The sequence below is a fragment of the Trypanosoma theileri genome (assembly GCF_002087225.1).
Source record: "Trypanosoma theileri isolate Edinburgh chromosome Unknown TM35_Tth_24_V1, whole genome shotgun sequence".
Lineage (NCBI taxonomy): Eukaryota > Euglenozoa > Kinetoplastea > Trypanosomatida > Trypanosomatidae > Trypanosoma > Trypanosoma theileri.
The window spans coordinates 208,947-229,544 of record NW_021639866.1 but is presented as its reverse complement, the minus strand read 5'-3'; the positions used below and the strand labels follow the sequence as shown (position 1 = coordinate 229,544).

Below are 20,598 nucleotides of genomic sequence, written 5' to 3'. Positions count from 1 at the left end.
GAAAACAAAATAATAATAATATTAATAAGAATAATAATAGTAAAAAAAGAGTGGTGGTGTTCCTGTTTACACACCACGAACAACACGTGGAGAGAGCTATTGCTATCACTGTAATTCTTAACAGAGAGAAAGAGAGAGAGAGAGTAATCGTGCGAAGATAAATAACGAAAAGAAAAAAAAAAAGAAGGGGATAAGTTTAACGTCAGAACAAAGAGAGAAAGTTAAAAAAAAAAAAAAAATGGATTTGGCAGCCACGCGTCGCACTACAGAAACAGGACGCAAACGCCATGGTCCACACTTCACTGTTATCATCATTGGTGAAGTATTCAACAATTCAACCCATCCACTCTATCCTGTCTCACCTTCCCAAAAACTCCCATTTGCCTTATTACCTATATGCAATACTCCTATTATTGATTATATCCTTGAAAATCTCGTAGAGAATGGCGTGGATGAAGTCTGTATTCTACTTAATAGCGAATCGGTAGAACCGGTGCGGGATCATTTGCAGAATAATCGTACGGCACGTGGTAAGCCGTGGTTGGAGAGTAAAGATATGAAAGTAAAGGTTGTGGAAAGTAAGCGAAATATGACACGACCATTTGACGCTACATCAGAGATTGTAGATCATAATCTTGTCGCACAGAACTCATCCTTTCTTTTTGTTCCTATTGACTCCATGGCGTTTTTTACAAATCTTCGTGATCTCTTTCACATACATAATCAACGTACAAATGATCTTAAGAAATATGCTGCTACACTACTTTGTACTTCTGTAAGATCTTTGCTTGAGGATACATTACATGATCTTTTATTAGAGAAAATGAATGAACGAGATAATAATACTCTTGGATCACCTTTACTTGATCGAGACTCACCTGCTACTGCTGGTGTAACTCTTTCCGCAGCAGAATATCGTCCACTTGGTGTTTATGAAAATCCACCCAATCATTTAACTATGTTTACATTACAGAAATCTACAGGAGTGGTGAGAAGTATGACCCGAGTGGAATCCCGTGAAGAGTCTCCAGAAGCAATTTCTATGGAATTCAGTAGTCGTGAACCAATGTCTGTACGAACAGATCTTGTACCTACAAATTATCTCTTTTGCTCTGCTGAAGCATTACCACTTTTCACATTTCACATGAATGATCTCCATGCATTCTTAGTAGATCTTCTAGTAAAAGAAGAATTATGGGGTAATGTTTTTGGTATTGAGGAAGTAACCCCATCTATGGGTATTATACAACCTATAAACAGTCTAACATCATATATTCAAACAAATATTGATGTTTGTTGTCGTCGTTTTTTCCCTCTAACACGTGAATCCAGTTTTGCAGAAGATCTCGCCCGATACGCTGTATCACCGCATTGTCAAAGTGTATATTTACATCAAGTGGGGGCAAAGGTACTCTCAAGCAACTGTGAACCTTGTGTAGTTGTTGGCGAACAAGTAGTTATTCCACCTACAGCAATAGTTCGAGGAACTATTTTTGGAAAAGGTGTACGTATTGGTGATGGTGCTGTTATTTCAGGTTGTGTTATTCTGGATGGGACAACTATTGGGTCTGGTTGTGTTCTTCGTCACTCCTTTATAGGTCATAATGTTGTTATCAGTGAAAAGGCTGAGGTATCACATTCTATTATTGGTGATGGTTGTATTATTGGTGTAATACCAATAAAGACTAGTAGTAGTCGTGCAGGTACTGGTACTGGTACTGGTAGTGCTGGTGGTGCTAGTGGAACTAGTAATAGTCATAGTCATAGTAGTAATAGTCATAGGAGAAATATCACCATCAACAGCACCATTACTACTACTACTACTGCTACACCGAAGGGGAAAACTAAGAAGAAAGCGAATGAAGAAAATGTACAGAAAAATGTACAGGGTGTGGTTATAGAGGATCAAGTCATTATAGCATGTAGTATTGCAGAGACTGATAAAAACTTGACAGGTCAAGGGGGTTGTGGTAAAGCAGTAAAAGATCGTTATGTGAGCACAACTCTACCAACACGTGAGGTATTTATACGAGATACTATACCACGTGCAACTAGTGAAGCTGCAGATGATGATGATAGCGATGATGATAATGATTCTGCACAGATGGAATTATTTAGAGATACCATCCATTCACTTGTGGAACAGGCACTGAGACAGCCATCCCGTATTAAAGACTGTACATTCCAAATGAAAAATACTCGTCTCACCTTTGGTCGTAATAATGGAGATTTATGCCAGATTGTAACTGAGAAGTTACTCCTGCATGCCATGGAGCGTCATGGTAAAAGTGGCGATGTAAATTTTCTGTTAAAAGCGGTGCGAGATCTCTTTGCGCAGTGGTGTCGGCCCTTCTACAGTGATGTGGTGACGGGCAGTGATGAGATGCAGGCGACGCTGCAGGCGGTGTGCATGGCGGTGGGCGACGTGCGCTGCCCCCTCCACAAGTCCGGCCCGCTGCTGCTGGAGTGTCTCTACAACGACTGCGACGACGACTTGTACGATGAGCGCGGCTTCTGCATTGTGAGCGGCGAGTCGCTGGTGGAGTTCGGCGCGTACATCCGGCGGGTCCACCAGCGGCGGGCGGCGGCGTTCGACGCGGAGGACTCCGACGGCAACGAGAGCGACGAGGAGGAGGAGCGGATGCTGCGCGTGGGGCTCAGCTGCGAGCAGTTCATCGCCGGCGTGCGGGAGTTCCTCGAGGAGGAGGAGGACGACGAGGAGGAATAAGAGAGAGAGAGAGAGAGAGAGAGAGAGAGAGAGAGAGGAACTAATGGAAAATAGAAAAAAAGGGGAACATCAAGAGGAAGAGGAAGAGGAAGGAAAATCAAAAAAAGAAAAGAAACTATCTCAGTAAAAAGGCGAGAAAAAGGGGGAAAAAAGAAAGAAAGAAAAAGGAGAAAAAAAAAGAATATATGTATGGCGTTCTAATGTGTTTCACGTGTAATGAACAGATTCTAAGGAAGAGTGCGTTTCATATGAAGGAGGAGAAAAAAAAAAAAAAAACAATAAGAGGGAAAAGAGAAAATAAAGGAATGAAGAGAGGAAGAGAAAGAGTGTAAAAGATAGAAGGAAATGAATATATGGAGAGGTGTATACATACATACATACATACATACACATACAGACCTATAAGAGAGCAACAATACCCAGGGTGAATTTTCACTCTTTTATGCCCTTTTTTTTCACTATTATCTCTATTTGCATGCTTTACGTTTACGAACTAAAAAAAAAAAAGTCTTCTCTTCAGGGCTTTACTGCATGCCCGCTTGGCTTTGTATATTACACAGATATATACACATTCACTCACATACATACAAAGCTGTACATATACATGTATATACATATAAACATATATACATCTTCTTTAAATTGTTTGCTTCTTTTTTTTTTTTTAATTTTATTTTTTTTTATTATTTATTTCTCTTTTCGATAGGGAGAAAACAGGAAGGAGCGGCGGGGCCTCTTTTCTTTTACTCCCTTTCCCTCTCTATTGTGAAGGAAGGGAAAAAAGAAAAAAAAAAACAAAGAGGTAAAGAGTAACGGATAAGAATAGAAGAATTAAAAGACATTAAGGAGACAAAAAGAAAAAGAAAAAAGAAGGAAATACGAAACAACAACAACAACAATAGAGAAACACCTTTCTTGATTGATTACTTATATATACATACATACATAAAAGAGAGAGAGAGAGATAGTACGATATACGTCTGTAGTAAGGATGGACTTTGATGTATCGACGCCCTCTGTGACGGAGGCTCTTGGGGATCTGCAGTTACGTATGCAATCTCTGCAGGAAGATCGGGAGTTGTACCGCGCTTTAGAGGAAAAGGCCTGCACAAACTTTGAACGACACCGGGCGGAACTCACACTATTACTACAGAAGGAACGGGCCATTCACGCCGCAGCGGAGGATCGACTCCGTAGAGAACTCCAACAGCTGCTGGCAGAGAATGAAACCACACGCATACAGTTGGCAAGACAACGTAAAGAACAACAAACCCAAATGCGTGAAGAGTTACTTTTACGACAGGAACAACTTGAAAAGAATGAGGCGGAAATGATGGGTAAACTATCTGAACTGCGTGAACAGTATAATGCCGAACGTACAGAGACGGATCTCGCCCAGCAGGAGAAGATGTGGCATGAGTTGCAATTACGTGAAGTCCTCGATCGACAACGAACACTCAATACAAAACATCAACAACTAGTACGTGAAATGGAAGAAATACAAAAAGAACAAGAACAACAACAACAACGCGATAAAAGAGGAGGTGGTGGTAGTTGTGGTAGACGACACAGTCCTAGTTTTTTCATTGAAAAAGTATTTCTCCCTTCCGGTCCACCCGATCAGTGCCACACCACCACACCATCCTCACATCATATCGCCGCTATTGTTTCTACAGTGGAAAGGCAGAATTGTTATAAACCACGTACATACTACCGTAGACACGGTGTGATTTCACCAATGGATGTACGATTGGGAAGTCCAACACTTGTCAAAAATGCTTTTGAGATGCGACGTCCACCACCGCTGCTCACCAACCTCTCTTCTTCTTCACTATTACCAGGCGAAATGGTAACAACAACAACAAAAAGAGGAGGATGTGGACATGAGAGTTTCTCACGGAAGGAGGGAATCATACCTTTACAACGATTGACTGTGAACAGCAGTACGGCGACGGGGGGTTCGGGTCGTGTAGTGACGAATAGTGCCCGTCATCTCTCTGCTCTCTGTCGTTCTTTACTGCGAGAGATACTTCAGTTGCGGAAGGAGTATCGTGAATACACAACGGCCTTGAATGATCCTTCTGTAGACTCCGTAGAGGTAAGTCGACGAATGCGAAGTATTATGACGGATCTAGATCGTAAAGTACATCAACTTCGTAGTCTTCGGCAACAACAAGCGCAGGTGGAGGATAAGTTGAGATTGCATGATGTGTTAATGGAAATAGCAGCAGAGAATAACTATTGTGAGGCTATCTACAGTGACCTCTTGGAGCTTATTCGTTCTTAAAGGAGGGGAAAGAAAAAAAAAAAAGAAAATATTACAGATCAATACACAGGAACACACAGACCCTTGGGGTTAATATTATTATTATTATTATTATTATTATTATTATTATTATTTTGAATGCTTCTGTGTGGTTGTGTATATAAAGTTTTGTACCTATCTTGTTCTCTTTCTTATTCTACACTATTATCATTACCTTCATGATGTTGATGATGGTGATGATGATGGTGTACGTATTTTTACTATAGAGGAGTTACCTACCATTTTGGTACCTATATATATTATATATATATATATATATATATATATATATATATATTATATACGTACAATCTTTCTCTTCCTCTTTTCCTCTCTGCTTTGTTTTTTTTCTTTTTTGTTACCTTGTACTACAAGGACGGTTTCTATTTCACCGTAACGCATAGAATTACTCTCTTTCTCTCTCTTACTCTCTCTTTGTATATATAAAAGAGAGAGGGGAAAAGTCAAGAGAGGAAAATGAAGAGGATAGAGGGGAGAGGTTTTTTTTTTATTCATTTATGTAGTTGTGACATGATGAATGTTTGATGTATTTCTGTTTGTATTAGTCAGATGGTTTTTTTGTTATTGCCGTATATTGTTATTGCTGTACTATGCTCTTACCATCTTGGTGAATGAGAGATTAGCCCCAACTAGATTGGAGTATGGTAAAAAAAAAAAAAAGAAGAAAAAAGAAGAGAAAAGAAAAAAAAAAAAGAACTGTAGATTTACTTGCATGATTACTGTTTCTTTTTTTCTCTTTATACACTTATTATAGACCTTCTTTTTTTTTTTTTTTTCTATTTTCGTGTATTGCTTTCCATCCCTACAGTAACACGAGTGCAAAAGGAAGTGAGCGAAAAAAAAAAAAAAAAAGAAAAAACAGCAACTCCAACAGTCAACAAGGAAAAAGAAAGAAAAGAAAAAAAAAAAGAAGAAAAAGAAAAAAGGCGAAACTAAGTAAAGTAAAAGAACCAATAGTATTTACATACCTAAATACATACATACAGAGACGGAGAGAAAAATGACGGAGATGCTGCGATGTCTGGTGCCGCATCTCGACAAGCACCTCGTGCTCGGCCTGCTGTACTTCCACGACGATCAGGGCCTCGACGTGGCGGACGCCATTCGCGCCGTGCAGGCCACGACGGCCCTCACGCCGGAGGGCGAAGTCTCCCCCGCGCAGGAGCGGAAGATCGCCAAGGCCGCCCAGCGAGCCCAGCCCGCCCTGGAGGAGTTCTTTGAGAAGAACGAGGCGGAAAACAGCACCTACCAGTTTAAGTTAACCGGAAGTGAGATTGATGCGCTGCGTAGCAACAGGGAACTCTCACGTGATGTACTCGAGGGAAAAGGCATCACCCGAGATGTGATGAAGGCGGTGATGGAGTTGGCCTATCTCTGCTATGATGCCGCTCGCTACACAGACGCCTCGGAGCTGCTCTCACTCTGTCAATGTGTGGTTGGATATGAACTCGACCAGAGCACACTGCTGTGGGGTAAACTCGTCAGTGATACCTGCACCTGCAATTGGCCCTCCGCTATTGCCGTTGCGGAGAAACTGCGACGACAACAAAACGCGGATGTCTTTGAGGAAGATATCTTTCGTGTTTCCACCGTCACTACCACCACAGAGCGGGTATGGCTCCTACACTGGGTACTATTCCCCTTCTTTAAGGGCGGTAATCAATACTCCACCCATTTGCTGAACTTTATCTTTGATTTCAAGACAAACTCTGTCTATCAAAGTGTGGTGGAGACGGTCTGTCCACATTATCTTCGCTACATTTGTGCGGCGGCTATTCTCAACAAACAACGTCGCTCCGCACTGCGTAGTGCTGCCGCCATGGTAAGTGACATCTACGAGTACTCTGATCCACTGACACAACTCGTACACGCGATTGTAAACCGACAATCCTTTGAAGATGCCCTCGCCCTCCTTCCCGCTGTTCGCACAATGGCGCTTGGGGATTACTTCCTCACCACACACACCACCACACTTGTGGAGAATGCACGTCGCCTGATCTTTGCACGATATATGGCCACACACGCCGTTGTTTCTATTCCGTATGTGGCGCAGCAACTCGGCACAACGGCGGCCGATGCGGAGGTGTGGCTTGCCAATCTCATCAGCGAGACGAAGCAGCGGGCGAAGATTGATTCCGTTGCGGAGCAAATGGTGGTGGGATCGCAGGTGCGCTCTGTGCATCAGACAGTACTGGATAAGCTGGAGGTGGTGGACCGCCGCTAAGTCGACGTTTTTTTTTTTATTTTTTCTTTTCGTTTTTCTCTCTTTTTCTTTTTTCTCTTTCTTTTTCTTATTTGTTGTTCTTTTTTTTTTTTTTTTCTCTCTCTCTCTCTCTCTCTCTGTCTGTCTGTGTGTGGGCGTGAGTGAATTTCTATTCAAAAGAGGAATAAAGGAGAGAAAAACACACAGAGAGGTATATATAGAGAGTAAGAGAAAGAGAAGAGAGAGATAGAAAAACAAAGAATAAAAAAGGGAATGAAAAAGAAAAAAAAAAGAGGAATGAAAAATAAAAGAAAAGAACGCCAGGCGATAGGATGATGATGATGATGCAGCCAGAGAAGCAAAAAAAAAAAAAAAAGGAAAAAGAAAAGAAAAAGAAGAAATGAAGGAAGAGTACGAAAGAATTCACGAGTAACGATGATGATAATAAGAGAGGAGTTTGGAAGGAGAGAGGCGAGTTGCAATTAAAACATGAAGAAATCAGTATGAGAAACATGAAAGGCGAAGAAGAAAACGAAAAAAAAAAAAAAAACAAGTCTAGGGAATCAATATCGCGTTCACATGTTTTAATTCAAAAAAAAAAAAAGAAAAGTATTTCTGCTTTTGTGTGTGTATATATGTGTCCATTGTCTGTAATAGAGTGAAAATAAAAAAAAGGAAAGGTGAGAAAAATGAAAAGAAAGAAAAAAGAGAGATATGAGAGTTTAATGATCTCTTTTTTTTATTATTATTTCTTTTTTCCCTTTTTATTCATTTTTTTTTTTTTTTTTTTATAATCATTCTATTTAGAGACATCTTCTTTTCTCATGGTTGTGGATATTCTTCACTGTGGTTTGACAGGGAGGTAGTCCTTTTCATCTTTTCTTTTCTTCTCTTCATCTTTTTTTCTTTCGTCTTTTTCTCTTTAATCACTAACATGCGTGGAAGCAGACTAGTGTCTGTGTATATATTATTTTTCCTCTATACTTGTTTCTTTGTTTATCTGTTTCTCTCTTTCTCTTTACTGGGAATGTTTTTTTTTTCTTTCTTTTTTGTTTTATTCTCTCTATTGTTCTTCTTACCCCCCTTCTTTTTTTCTTTCTTTTTCTTTTCTTTTGCCTTTTTTTTTGTGTTTATTGATAATTTTCTTTTTTTCTTTATAGAGCGCAACGGGGCATTAAAAGTAAGGTGTAGTGTACAGATACTCCAAGCGTAGAATAAAAGAGAAGAAAAAAAGAAAAAAGAAGAAAATATCAAGCAAACAAAACAAATAAATAAAGAAATAAACAAAGGAATAAAAGTCTTACTCTCGTACCCACATCACTAACAGACTCTATCTATCTATATATATATAGATATATATACAGTATGCCTTCCTGCAGAGCTCCCAATCGTCCATTGCCGCTGGGGCCACGCCGTACGGGTAGAAACGATGCACTCATAGAAAAATGGGCCCAGCCGCTCGCCCCATACATGGAGCCACTGCCGAGAAGAAGAATAACATCAACACCAACAACAAGAGGTCTGGGAAATGCGGGAGGTCCAAATAGACGCTCCCGCTCCGCTACTGCTGCCACACATACAAATACAAATAGTAATACTAATACTAATACTACGGCAGCAGCATCTCGTCAAGAATTGGGTCAAGGCTGTGCGGGAAAAGAAGGTCCTTCAGTGCACGGCAACAGTATAGCGCAGCTGAGCGGTGAGGAACAGAGTATTTGTGATTTGATGGTCGGTCTACTGCAGTACAAATCAGCAGAAGAGGCGCGGCATATTCTTGCGGAAGTAAATCAACTCGCGCAGTCCCGCCGGCTTCTCGCCCTCTACAGTGGTGTATATGGAAACAACGGGGATGCCGGTGAACCAAACATGTTGGATAGAATACGAGAGAGAGCACGTTTACAGTTAATTCGTCAACTTCAGCAACAACTGCAGGAGGAAGAGGAAGAGAGAGAAAAGGACAAATCTCAACGCGAGAGGGATCTTAACAGTGAAGAAGAGAAACATCGACGACGATGGCGGAAACTCTTTGGTCGTGATAATACAAGTGGAAATAAAACCCACTCATCACCGCCAAAAAAGAAACGAGGTCATCATATTCGTAAATCAGCGCGAGGCACAAAGGCAGCACAGAAGGAAAAAATATCACAACAACAACAACAAAATTCTCAACAAGAACCAAAACAATATGAAAGTAAAACATGGGAGGAAATTGCCTCCGCTAGAATAACTTCTGCCGCAGCTGCAGCTGCAGCCACATCAGAAAGTACTTCTCCCACTACTGCTACTCCTACTACTAACATTAACAATACTACTAATACTAATACTAATACTAATACCAATACTACTAATACTTTTGGAGTTGTACCAAACGTCCCACGGAGGGTTAAACGAGCTCATCGTGTTGCTTCATTTGATGAGAGCTGCGCTAATCGGTACGCTGCCGAGACGGTTTCTGGTGAAAGTGCTTTGAGTCCAACTGCTGCACATCAAGCAAATGTAAACACTCCGGATGATTCTGTGCGTCAATCAATCTCTATATCAGTGCTTTCAAGAGGTGGGGATACTGATACGGATGTTGGGGATCAACATGTTTTTAATGAACGTGGTAAGGATATGCATAACACCAATGACGCACAAAGAGAGGAGAATGATACGATGGGAGTGCCATTAGATCTCACTTCCACCGCACGTCCTGTTTCTGAAGGTATTCAAATGAATAGTTATCCTATAGTCAGTATTCCTCAACCACCACCACCAGCATCAACAGCAGAAGAGGAAAAGCAGCAGCAGCGGTTGTCTCCCGACCCGGAAGAAATAGAAGATGAGGTAATAGATGAGGTAACTAGCGTTAGCAATAGCAGTGATGTTAGTAAGAGTGAAAACAAAGATAGAGAAAAGGAATTAAATGAAAGAAGAGAGAAAGAGGGGGTGAAACCGTCACTCACAACAGAAAATGGGAATGTACCACTATCGAATCCTACATGGGAGTTAGATGACGATAAACTACCATGGGAAATATAGAGTATTTTATTACCCTTCACTTTGAATCTCTGTCAATGTTTTTTTTTTTTTTTTTGTGTGTGTGTGTGTCTGACTCTATCTCTTTTTTTTTTTTGTATGTTTGTATATGTTTATCTGTAATTATCTTTTGTACACATCCACCAATACATGCGCACCCGCGCTTCTTTCTTTCTCTTCCTTCTATATAATGTGTACATTCCTTTCTTTTTTTTTTCCCAATTTTCCATCGCCCCCTTATTGTTTTCCTTTTTTTTTTTTTGTTGACTCTCCTACCCTCTTTCTTTCACCCATTAAAAGAAAAAAAAAAAAAAACACCATGCTTTTTATATGTGTATATGTGCATACATTTTTCTTTATCTCTCTTTCTCTTTCTCTTACTCTCCAATTTCTCTTGAATAACAACATAGGCAGTACTCACTCAATCACACCCCACTTACTGTATTCCTCTATATATATATATATATATATATATAAAGGAAAGGGGAAATAAATAGGTATTATTCTCTTTCTCTTTATTTATTTAATGCACAAACGCGGTCGCGGGGAGGATGAGGTGGTGGAAGTCTACGCGGCGTTACTGCGGCAGAGCGGGGCGCGGGCGGTGGAGCGGGTCCGACAGCGCCGCACACATCCGGCCCCAATAGACGCGTTGGTGATTCGGTACGCCATGTACTTTCTCGACACCCGCGGCTTTCCCCCACTCAGTTACGTTACTCAGGCCCAACGCGTGATCACAGAGGCGATTGAGCGTGTTTCCCAACCACAGCACTACGCCTACGTGCCACTGCCCGCACTTGTGGAGTCATTAGTCGCTGAGAACACAGCGGAGGTGATGCAGCAGACAGTTGCGGCGATTGAAGAGTTTATTGACGCACGAGATGCGTTGGGTCGATGGATTGATGAGAACGCAGGCGGTATGGATGATTATAATGATAATGAAGAAGAAACCGATACGGCTGTAGATCTAGCAGGAAAATTATGGCATAGTGCACTCTATTGGGTTGCTGTATTGGAGTACATTGAGGCGTTATCACTAAGCAGCGCTAAAGTGAATGCCTTTGCATTGCGGCCAAAGTATGAAAAGGCATTGATGGATTTGTTGAATTCTGTTGCCGCCCCACACTATGCAGGGTATCGACAGCAAAAAGAACAATCCACTTCAGCTCTTGTTCTTCCTTCGAAGGAATCTACTTCCTCTTCCATGACTGCTCCTACTACTACTACCACTAATAATAATAATAATAATAATAATAATAATAATAATAATAAAGGTGAGGTTTCTGAGAATGATGAGGCTAAACCTAATAGTAGTAATATTGACGGTGGGGAGTTTACCACAGATTCAGGGACTGCTGGAGCTGAAGTAACGGCGATGGAGACTGTCAAGGAGGAAACACTAGAGAAAAACTCGGTAATACCTGAATCAACAAGAGAAGTAAATATTAGTTCTGTTTTGGGTAAACGTAGTGATCACCAAGAGGCGGAATTAGCACGTGCAGCCTCTGTAAACCGATTACTAGCTGCTCTTACGGCTTTAGCCAATTGCCCTACGGATAATCCAGTCGCTGCTGGGATCAATCCAACATTCTACTCTATGGTTCATGCAAGATTAAATGTTTTGGCGGCGTGTGATCGTCTAAATCGATTTGGCAATTCCTCTGCAGTTGCACCGCCGCCACTCACACCATCTTTACAACAATTACAAATGCAAAAAGATGTCGCCGCTGATGCTCGCAAACGACGAGAGGCCACTCGGCAAAATAGAGATGATATTGGAGTTCCACTGGACTTTGTTCCCAATGAGGCGTATATGCGGGCGGCACTGGAAAAACAGAATGAGGTATTAGGCGAGGATGAAGAACTCTTTAAGGATGAAATTGTGGATTACTACAAACAACACCCACAAGGTGGTCCAACAAGGCGATGGAATACACCTAATGTTAATAATAACCGAATACAACAACAACAACAACAACAACGTCCAGAAGAGTCTACGGCGCTTGTGAAACCGCATAGATTCTGTAAGGTGAAGACTGGATACACATGGACACAGTATAACCGTACACACTACGATGCACGTACAAATCCTCCTCCACGAAGTGTATTATGGTATGAGTTCACACTTTTTTATCCTGCTCTTGCGAATACGAAACGAGATATGAGTCGTATTTATCATATTGAAGATACCATAAGAGGACCTAATGATGATTATTGTATCTTAGTATTTTCTGTGGGGCCACCATATGCGGATGTTGCCTATCAAATAGTGAGAAAACAATGGGATACACGACCAGGTGGTGTAAGGGCAAGTTTTGACAGTTCAGGAACATACCGACTCTTCTTCCGCTTTACAAACAGCAATTACCGTCGTTAATTCTTTTTTTCTTTTTTTTTTTTTCAGTACTCGATCAACACACTGACGACACACAAAAAGAAAAAAAAAAACAACAACAACAACGGATATAACAATGAACGAGAAAGAGAGAGAAAGAGATGCCAATACTATATTGGTGCTTTTCTTTAATGTATTGATGAGAGGATATTTATTAATGGCATCTGCGGTACTGCATGTTGTTTTCTTTTGGGTTGGGGAAGGGAAAGTTTGTTCTTGTAGCTTCAAGGAGAAGTGTATGATGTGTGGTAACTTCCCCTCCCTTTCCATCGACTAAGTTTTTCATCACATGTTTCTGAGAGCATTTATTTAGGCTCTGATAGTGATAGTTGTGAATATTAATAATTTTTTTTTTTCCTTTTTTCTTTTTTTTTTTGTTTTTTTTTCTACTATTTCCTTTATATATTTTCTTTTTCATATCTCTCCTGTGTGTGATTTTCTCTCTCTCTTTCTCTCTCTTTTGTACAGCACGAGACTCTTACAGTAAAATACTCGTACTAGTATAGTAATAGTAGTAGTATTAGTATTGGTATTTACAAAAAAAAAAAAAGGGGGAAGAAAAGTAAATAAAAGAGAAAAAATATAAATATATAAATAAATAAATATATATATATATATATATATATATATATATATAGTAGCGTTACTATTTATTTTCAGATATGACCATCTTACATAATCCTGGTGTACCACGCGTTCTAAACCGTATTACTCCAGAGCGACTGGAGTTGACACTTATACTTATCAAAGAACGCAAGAAAAAGTTGCGGTATCTTGGTAGTTATCTTCAGCATTACAATGACCGTATGTTTCTCTACAATGGTATGGGTGGACTCAAAGGAAGTAAGTTTATTATTGAACGACACCATCATCGTGCACAGTTCTCTCAAGCTACTCTTCATAGAGATCGCTACAGTGTTCGTAGTATTAAATTAAAAGGTTCACAGTTTGATCAATTAGGAAATTTTACACGAAATACATGGGACTGTTCGACGGCTTCTACAAATGTCTTTCAGGAACCCACATTTCGCCGTCATCTCAGTGCTATACACAAAGATGAAGCCATCGCCTTTTTAGAAGGATGGGGTGTAAAGTACGTTTTACTGGATGAAATACGGAAACCATCCGTTGAGGATAGTATCTATATTAAACATAAACTGTATGCAGATAAATTTTCTTACATTCCATTTCCCGTTACAAATGCATACTACGGTGATGCTGACTGGAAATGGAAGGGAAATGAAAAGATAGATTACAGTAATTATGGAGCCACAGTAAAAGATGATCGGAATACATTTCGAAGTTTATGGTCAGCTGCAGTGAGTGCAGCTCGTAGTAATCCTCTCACTGCGGGAAAGAAGAAAATGACATCCGGAGAGACAGCATCAACAGGGGCAAGTGTGGATCCGAAAAAAACAGGATGAATTGAATGGGAACATTATTGAATTAGTTAATATGGTTGTAGTGCCACGAATAATAAGAAAAAAAACAACAACAACAAGAATTAGGAAGTGTAGTGATATTAGTCATTATTTAAGAGGATGAAGGGGGAATTGTGGGGGAATTTTAATAGAATGGGTAGTGAAGTTTATGGCTCTTTTTTTTTCTTTTATTTGTTATAGTGATTATTTTTATTTATTTTTTTTTTTTATGAGTAGTGGTTTATTGTTATGTATTTCATTGAGTATGTGAGTTTATGGACTACATTCTGTTGCCTATTGGCACCTGTTATTATTATTATATATCCCCTCACCAATTTGTTTAGTCATTGTTTTTTTTTTTTTTTAACTTACTTGTTCTTTTTTATTCAGTTCTTATATTTGACTTTTACATTACAACAATCACATTTCCTTTCTTCTTTTTTTTTTCCTTTTTTCTCATCACTTATTTAGTCGTTTGAGTTCGCCTCTCGTGGCAGGCGAAATAGTGGGGGGTTTACATAGCACCAAAGAAAGAAAGAAAGAAAGAAAGAGAACCTTTTTATATCTATCTATCTATCCTCTACCTTTATTAGTACCATTGCTACCCCCAACCCCCATCCACTCTGTAGTTTAGTCCTCATCTCTACATAAAAATGCTGCACTGCACGAATGCCTTCCGCGCGGCCTCGCCCGGCGTTGGCATCGCCCCCGAGACAACACCCGTCAAGTACGTCCCAAGTATGCTGAACATCAAAAACATGATGTGGTGGAATGGGCGCCGCAGTCCATACCGCGCGGCTTATCGCGAGAAGACGTGGTATGAAGTCAGCCGCATCGGCGCCCGCACAAAAGGCGGCCGGTCCATCATGCGGCAGAAGTACTCCCCGGAGGCCCTGCGACTCGCACTCGCGATGGTGCCGGCAGAGTTTGAGGTCGCCGATGTGCCGCGGCCGCCGCAGCGGATATTGGCGCAGTCCGAGGGGATTGTCGGCCGCTGGTATAGTAACTTCTGGACACTGCACGCAGTGAAGTATCAGTGTATGCTGGCAGGGGTGGAATGGCCTTTTGGGGAGCGACAGAAACCACGTACAAATTACGAAGAGCCATTCTTTTTTGTAGACTTTGAAGAGAGTAAGGCTATACGGGACTACAGAAGTCGATGGATTAATGTTAATCGCAGTCTAGTAGGGATGTCCAAACGCATAAAAGAAGCTGAAGAGGAGGCTCGATATATGCAGTTTCGCAGACAACAAGACACTTTTTGGTCTAACCGTAAAGTGTTGGTGAACCGTGTGAAGTCCATGTATAACCAAGGTACAATGACCTCAGCAAAGGATCTACCCATCAAAACACTCAATATTAAGGCATTTCTCGCAGAGTGAGTTTTTTTTCTTTATTTTTTTTTCTTTCTTTGTTCTTGTGTAGAAAGACTCGGAAGTGGTAAGAAAAACATCTGGAGAAAGAGGAAAAGAAAAAAAGAATGATGGATGAATGGATAGATGGATGAAAAGTACAACAACAACAACGAAGAGACGAAAGAAGGATTGGAAATAGGGAGATGCGCTCCCGTTGCAGGCGTTTTTTATTTTGTTATTATTCTTGGTTCTTTTTTTATTCAAGTAATGTTTCTTTATATTGGCATGTAATACCTTTTCATTAACGCTTCTGTTCTTTATGATCTTTTTTTTTCTTTTTTTCATTATATTCTCCTCTATCTTGATACACTCCACTTTATCTGGGGAAAAAAAAAAGAAAAAAAGAGACTCCAGTAAGAAAGTTACTAATATACGACCAGTATATCGTTTTTATTTATTTTATTTTATTTTATTTTTTTTTGGGTGACTCTACTTAATATATACTGCATATATAATAAATAAATATTTATATATATATATATATATATATATATATTACTATTGGATGCTTCGACGAACATTACAATGTTTTGTTGGGGCTAAGTGGTTGACACCAGGATGTGTGCCACTCCGCGAGAGTGATCCTGAAATACACAACCTCATCCAATCTGAGCTGCGACGTCAACGGGAGGGATTGGAACTTATCGCCTCTGAGAACTTCACATCACGCGCCGTATTGGATTGTCTTGGTTCTATTCTAACAAACAAATACGCAGAGGGTCTTCCTGGGCATCGTTACTATGGTGGTACGGATGTAGTGGATGAAGTGGAGCGGTTGTGCTGCCGCCGCGCCCTCACCGCATTTCGGCTTGATCCCACACAGTGGGGTGTTAACGTGCAGCCCTACAGTGGATCACCGGCGAACTTCGCAGTATATATTGCCCTTTTGCAGCCCCATGATCGCATAATGGGTCTTGATCTCCCCGCTGGTGGGCACCTCACTCACGGTTATTATACAGCCCAGCGTCGTATTTCAGCGAGCTCTATCTTTTTTGAATCCCTGCCGTATGGTCTCACCGCAGAGGGTGTGGTGGACTATGAGGCTCTGCGCCGCACAGCAGAGGTGTATAAACCCAAACTTATCATCGCCGGTGGTTCTGCTTATCCTCTCGATTGGGACTACAAACGTTACCGTGAGATATGTGATGCTGTTGGGGCTCTTCTTATGGTGGATATGGCACACATATCAGGATTGATAGCCGCTCAGGAACATAATGATCCTTTTATGTATGCAGATATAGTAACATCTACAACACATAAAACACTTCGAGGGCCACGATCTGGTCTTATCTTCTTTAGGAAGCAAATTACACGTGGAAAAGAAGTAATCCATACAGAAGATCGTATTAATAATGCGGTGTTTCCTGCATTACAAGGTGGTCCACATATGCATCAAATAGCAGCTGTAGCCACACAATTAAAAGAAGTCAATACCCCTCTTTTTAAGGAATATATTATTCAAGTAAAGAAAAATGCTAAATCTTTGGCTAAGGCTCTTATGGATAATGGACATTACTTGGTATGTAATGGTACAGAGAATCACCTTATGCTGTGGAATTTACGACAACATGGTATAACGGGATCAAAGGTTGAGAAATTGTTAGATGAGGTTCATATTACGGTAAACAAAAATACAATCGTAGGTGATAAAAGTGCCTTGGTACCTGGTGGTGTAAGGCTTGGAACACCTGCCCTCACTACTCGTGGGCTAAATGAAAAGGATTTTGCACAAGTTGCACAGTTTCTAATTCGGGGTGTGGAGATAGGCAAACGTCTACAAAAGGAAAATCCCTCTTATAAGTTAGTGGAGTTTGTGCAAGCCTGTAAAAATGACGCAGATATTAAGCATCTCGCAAAGGAAGTAGAATTGTTCTCTCATCAATTCCCTTTTCCTACTGCTACTACTACTACTACTTCTTAGGAAATTCCCCACATAGTGAGAATATTGTTGGTTATTTTCTTGATACTTTATTTCTTAACTAATACCAGAAAGCGTTATTATTGTTATTATTATTATTGTTATTTTTTATTTTTTTGTAACGCATGGAAAAGTTACCATCATGCGTAAATATTGGAGTGGCAGTATTACTCTGATATTTGTGTTTATACGTGCACACACATATCTACAAACGAGGGCTGAGGGGAAACCTCATTCTTCTTTTTTTTTAATTTCTTTCTTTTTTTTTTCCAGGTAGTGAAAAAAAATATATATATTTGTATATTTTTTGTTTTTATCACTCTCCCGAGTTATTGCCAGGGTGGTGGTGTATACTCAACTGTTGATTTTATGTTAATGGTTAGAAATATTCAAATACCTATTGACTATTCTTTGATATTCTTGCCATGCAATTTTTATTTTATTTTATTTTATTTTATTTTTATTTTTTATTTTCTTTACTAAAAGATCAATGACCTTATTAGTCACCTTGACTGTTTTCATATTTTTCATCTTCCACTTTCAGCAGAAAGGAGGGTGGGGGATAGTAAGAGGATGAACAAAGGAGAAAATATTCTTTTTTTTTTGATTCTCAAATACCACTTATATAGGTGAAGATTTTTCAGTTTTGGGAAGTGTGTCTTCTCAATTTTCTCTAATGTTTGGACAGAGAGGAAACTAAAAGTTTCTGATTTATTCTTTTATTCTTATCTTTTTTTTTTCTTACCTTCTTTCTTCTTTTTTTCTTTCAGTGGGAACAGTCGAAAACTATTTTCACTGGGTGAATAGTAGTACGGTATCATCTGAAACACTCCCACCTCCCTTTTTTTTTGTTTTCAAATTTGTTATTCTCAATTCTATTCAACTTACTTAAGGGCGTTTTCTTAGTAATCGCAATGTTACTAATTGTTTTCTTATTGCTTACATCTATTGCTAATCTATCGGTAAACGCAAAATACAACTACGACACGGTTACAAACAATGATGCAGAAGATTTTGTTAAATTGGACCAACAGGATCGGGGGGAAGATTTATTTGCTGCTGAGAAAGAGATGATTAAACAAATGATGGAAGATAATCTACGGCAAGAAACGGCACGACGAGAGTGGCGTCGACGAATTCACCTCTCATTCTTGGAAACACATCAACGTATTAGTGAGCGTGATACAGTACATATTAAAGATATGTTTTCACCATCCATACGAGCTGATTATCTGCGAATGCGTCGCATCATACGACAACAGAATGATGGCGGGACATTTTTAGAAGATATCTTAACACTTGTTCTCTGGACTATCCCTTTTATTACCCTCTTGGTGTGGCAATTCCTAGGGTAATTACAATGACACTAACAATAGTGTCGTCATCTGCTTGGTGGATGTAGTGGTAAAGTTGTTACCTTCTAATAACACGAACACCACCTCTGATTATCTTTCTCACTACCATCACTCTCTTTCTATCCATCTACGTTAATGTGACTGCAGTATTGAGTCCGCCGTACACTGCACCAGATGTTAATGACGCACCTCACTTTTTTTTTTTCTCTCTTCCCTTCTTTGCTCCTTGTTTCTTTCTCTACTGTAGACAGCATTCATTACATGCCACAGCAAGCTAACAAATTGAGTGCCCGCACACCCGCCACAGTGCGCCAGTCACTGTACGTGATGCCGCTGCTTCTCCTGCTGTTGTTTCTGTGCTGCGCCAGTGTGTGTGTTGCGCAGAAGGACGGCGGCGTGCAGTCGACTGGTGTTGTGCGGGAGTTGCCCCGCAAGGGACAGAGTGGTGTGCAGGCGTACACCGTCGCCACTGAGAAGAATGAAGGATGGGAGCTGATCCGCATTGAGGCGTTCACGAAGGACTTGGAGAACCCATCAGAATACTGCAGGAAGGTAAAGGAGAACAATGTAAATGGTGGAAGAATGGAATGCAGTACATCATTTATTACCGCTGAACAAAAGAAGGACATTGAGGAGAAAATCATTCCCGCTGCAAAGAAGTTGCATGAGGATCGTCTGTTTGTTCGTCGTGGGAGTGGAAAGTTGAAGGTTCCTCTATTTGAAGTTAATAACGATTGCAAACATTTCACTGTACCCGAAGAGCACCACAGTGATGGTGTTGACGCTGACTTTGTGCTCTACGTAGCTGCCGTACAGTGGCATTGGGGGTCTGGTGTCACATGTGCCGTGGAAAATTCAACGGGTCGTCCAATCGTTGGAGCAATGAATTACGTTCCCCAATTACAGGATGGCATTCGGTTTAATGTTCGCCGTATTGCACGCGAGATTGCACACGCACTGGGATTCAATTTTGTAGAGATGGAGAAGAAAGGCATTGTGACCGAAGTGGAGCTCCGTGGCGCGAAACGTAAGGTGGTGAACTCCTCAAAGACAGTGGAAAAAGCACAAAAACACTACAATTGTCCTAATTTGAAGGGAATGGAACTGGAGCCTCACAGAGGCCATACGCAATATCACTGGGCAAAGCGCATTGCAAAGGATGAGTTGATGGCACTGTCGTACTTCGATAACGGCGGTTACTACACGGCACTGACAATGGCATTATTTGAGGATCTGCAGTACTACAAGGCAAACTGGGGAATGGAGGAACAAATGAGCTGGGGGAATCAGAGTGGATGTGACTTTCTTGAGAAAAAGTGCATGGAGAATAATATTACACGCTATCCTCAATATTTCTGTAATGAAACGATTTNGAACCAGAATGGTGTGTGTGCACGGGTGTTGTGTGACTATGAGAAGCGAACAGTGAAGGTGCAGTACAAAGGTAAGGAAGACGAAAACGATTGGTACGAATGCCCTGAAAACGGTACAATCGTTGTCGAATCCCCTGCGTTCGAAAGCGGTGGTAAGATCAAGTGTCCCAAGTACGATGAGGTGTGTACCATCGCATTCAACGGCAGCAGTCATGTTCCATTTGTTGTTAATCGACCTCCAGCAGCAACGGCAGAAGAATCCGCATCATCTGTGGACACATCTGTGCAGGGAGATCAGGTAAATAACGGTACCGCTACTAATTCACGCAGCAGAAGGGATACTACTGGTGTTACTTCTTCCACAACTTCCAATAACACTCAGGCTGCTGCCGCTGCAGGTGTGACCTCACCAAGTGGAGAAGAGAATGCAAACACCAATGCGC

General features: G+C 40.6%; 10 protein-coding genes across 10 annotated transcripts; all 10 read left to right on the top strand.

Moving 5' to 3' along the window:
- Positions 1-238: 238 nt before the first annotated feature.
- Positions 239-2,728, top strand: TM35_000241870 (translation initiation factor eIF-2B subunit epsilon; the record flags this gene model as incomplete). Its single annotated transcript, XM_029027599.1, has 1 exon — positions 239-2,728. The coding sequence occupies one exon, from the start codon at positions 239-241 to the stop codon at positions 2,726-2,728; it is 2,490 nt and encodes an 829-aa protein (XP_028881103.1).
- A 991-nt stretch (positions 2,729-3,719) lies between these two features.
- Positions 3,720-5,015, top strand: TM35_000241860 (uncharacterized protein; the record flags this gene model as incomplete). The annotated part of the gene is made up of 1 exon (XM_029027598.1): positions 3,720-5,015. The coding sequence occupies one exon, from the start codon at positions 3,720-3,722 to the stop codon at positions 5,013-5,015; it is 1,296 nt and encodes a 431-aa protein (XP_028881102.1).
- A 1,039-nt stretch (positions 5,016-6,054) lies between these two features.
- On the top strand, positions 6,055-7,278 carry TM35_000241850 (putative eukaryotic translation initiation factor; the record flags this gene model as incomplete). The annotated part of the gene is made up of 1 exon (XM_029027597.1): positions 6,055-7,278. The coding sequence occupies one exon, from the start codon at positions 6,055-6,057 to the stop codon at positions 7,276-7,278; it is 1,224 nt and encodes a 407-aa protein (XP_028881101.1).
- Positions 7,279-8,622: 1,344 nt separating this feature from the next.
- On the top strand, positions 8,623-10,281 carry TM35_000241840 (uncharacterized protein; the record flags this gene model as incomplete). The annotated part of the gene is made up of 1 exon (XM_029027596.1): positions 8,623-10,281. One exon carries the CDS (start codon positions 8,623-8,625, stop codon positions 10,279-10,281), a length of 1,659 nt encoding a protein of 552 aa, XP_028881100.1.
- A 523-nt stretch (positions 10,282-10,804) lies between these two features.
- On the top strand, positions 10,805-12,655 carry TM35_000241830 (uncharacterized protein; the record flags this gene model as incomplete). The annotated part of the gene is made up of 1 exon (XM_029027595.1): positions 10,805-12,655. One exon carries the CDS (start codon positions 10,805-10,807, stop codon positions 12,653-12,655), a length of 1,851 nt encoding a protein of 616 aa, XP_028881099.1.
- Positions 12,656-13,335: 680 nt separating this feature from the next.
- On the top strand, positions 13,336-14,097 carry TM35_000241820 (uncharacterized protein; the record flags this gene model as incomplete). The annotated part of the gene is made up of 1 exon (XM_029027594.1): positions 13,336-14,097. One exon carries the CDS (start codon positions 13,336-13,338, stop codon positions 14,095-14,097), a length of 762 nt encoding a protein of 253 aa, XP_028881098.1.
- Positions 14,098-14,747: 650 nt separating this feature from the next.
- Positions 14,748-15,476, top strand: TM35_000241810 (uncharacterized protein; the record flags this gene model as incomplete). The annotated part of the gene is made up of 1 exon (XM_029027593.1): positions 14,748-15,476. One exon carries the CDS (start codon positions 14,748-14,750, stop codon positions 15,474-15,476), a length of 729 nt encoding a protein of 242 aa, XP_028881097.1.
- A 538-nt stretch (positions 15,477-16,014) lies between these two features.
- Positions 16,015-17,430, top strand: TM35_000241800 (glycine hydroxymethyltransferase; the record flags this gene model as incomplete). The annotated part of the gene is made up of 1 exon (XM_029027592.1): positions 16,015-17,430. The coding sequence occupies one exon, from the start codon at positions 16,015-16,017 to the stop codon at positions 17,428-17,430; it is 1,416 nt and encodes a 471-aa protein (XP_028881096.1).
- Positions 17,431-18,341: 911 nt separating this feature from the next.
- On the top strand, positions 18,342-18,782 carry TM35_000241790 (uncharacterized protein; the record flags this gene model as incomplete). The annotated part of the gene is made up of 1 exon (XM_029027591.1): positions 18,342-18,782. One exon carries the CDS (start codon positions 18,342-18,344, stop codon positions 18,780-18,782), a length of 441 nt encoding a protein of 146 aa, XP_028881095.1.
- A 261-nt stretch (positions 18,783-19,043) lies between these two features.
- Positions 19,044-20,597, top strand: TM35_000241780 (surface protease GP63; the record flags this gene model as incomplete). Its single annotated transcript, XM_029027590.1, has 1 exon — positions 19,044-20,597. A coding segment is annotated over one exon (1,554 nt), but the record flags the coding sequence as incomplete, so codon positions are not given.
- Between the last annotated feature and the right edge of the window lies 1 nt (position 20,598).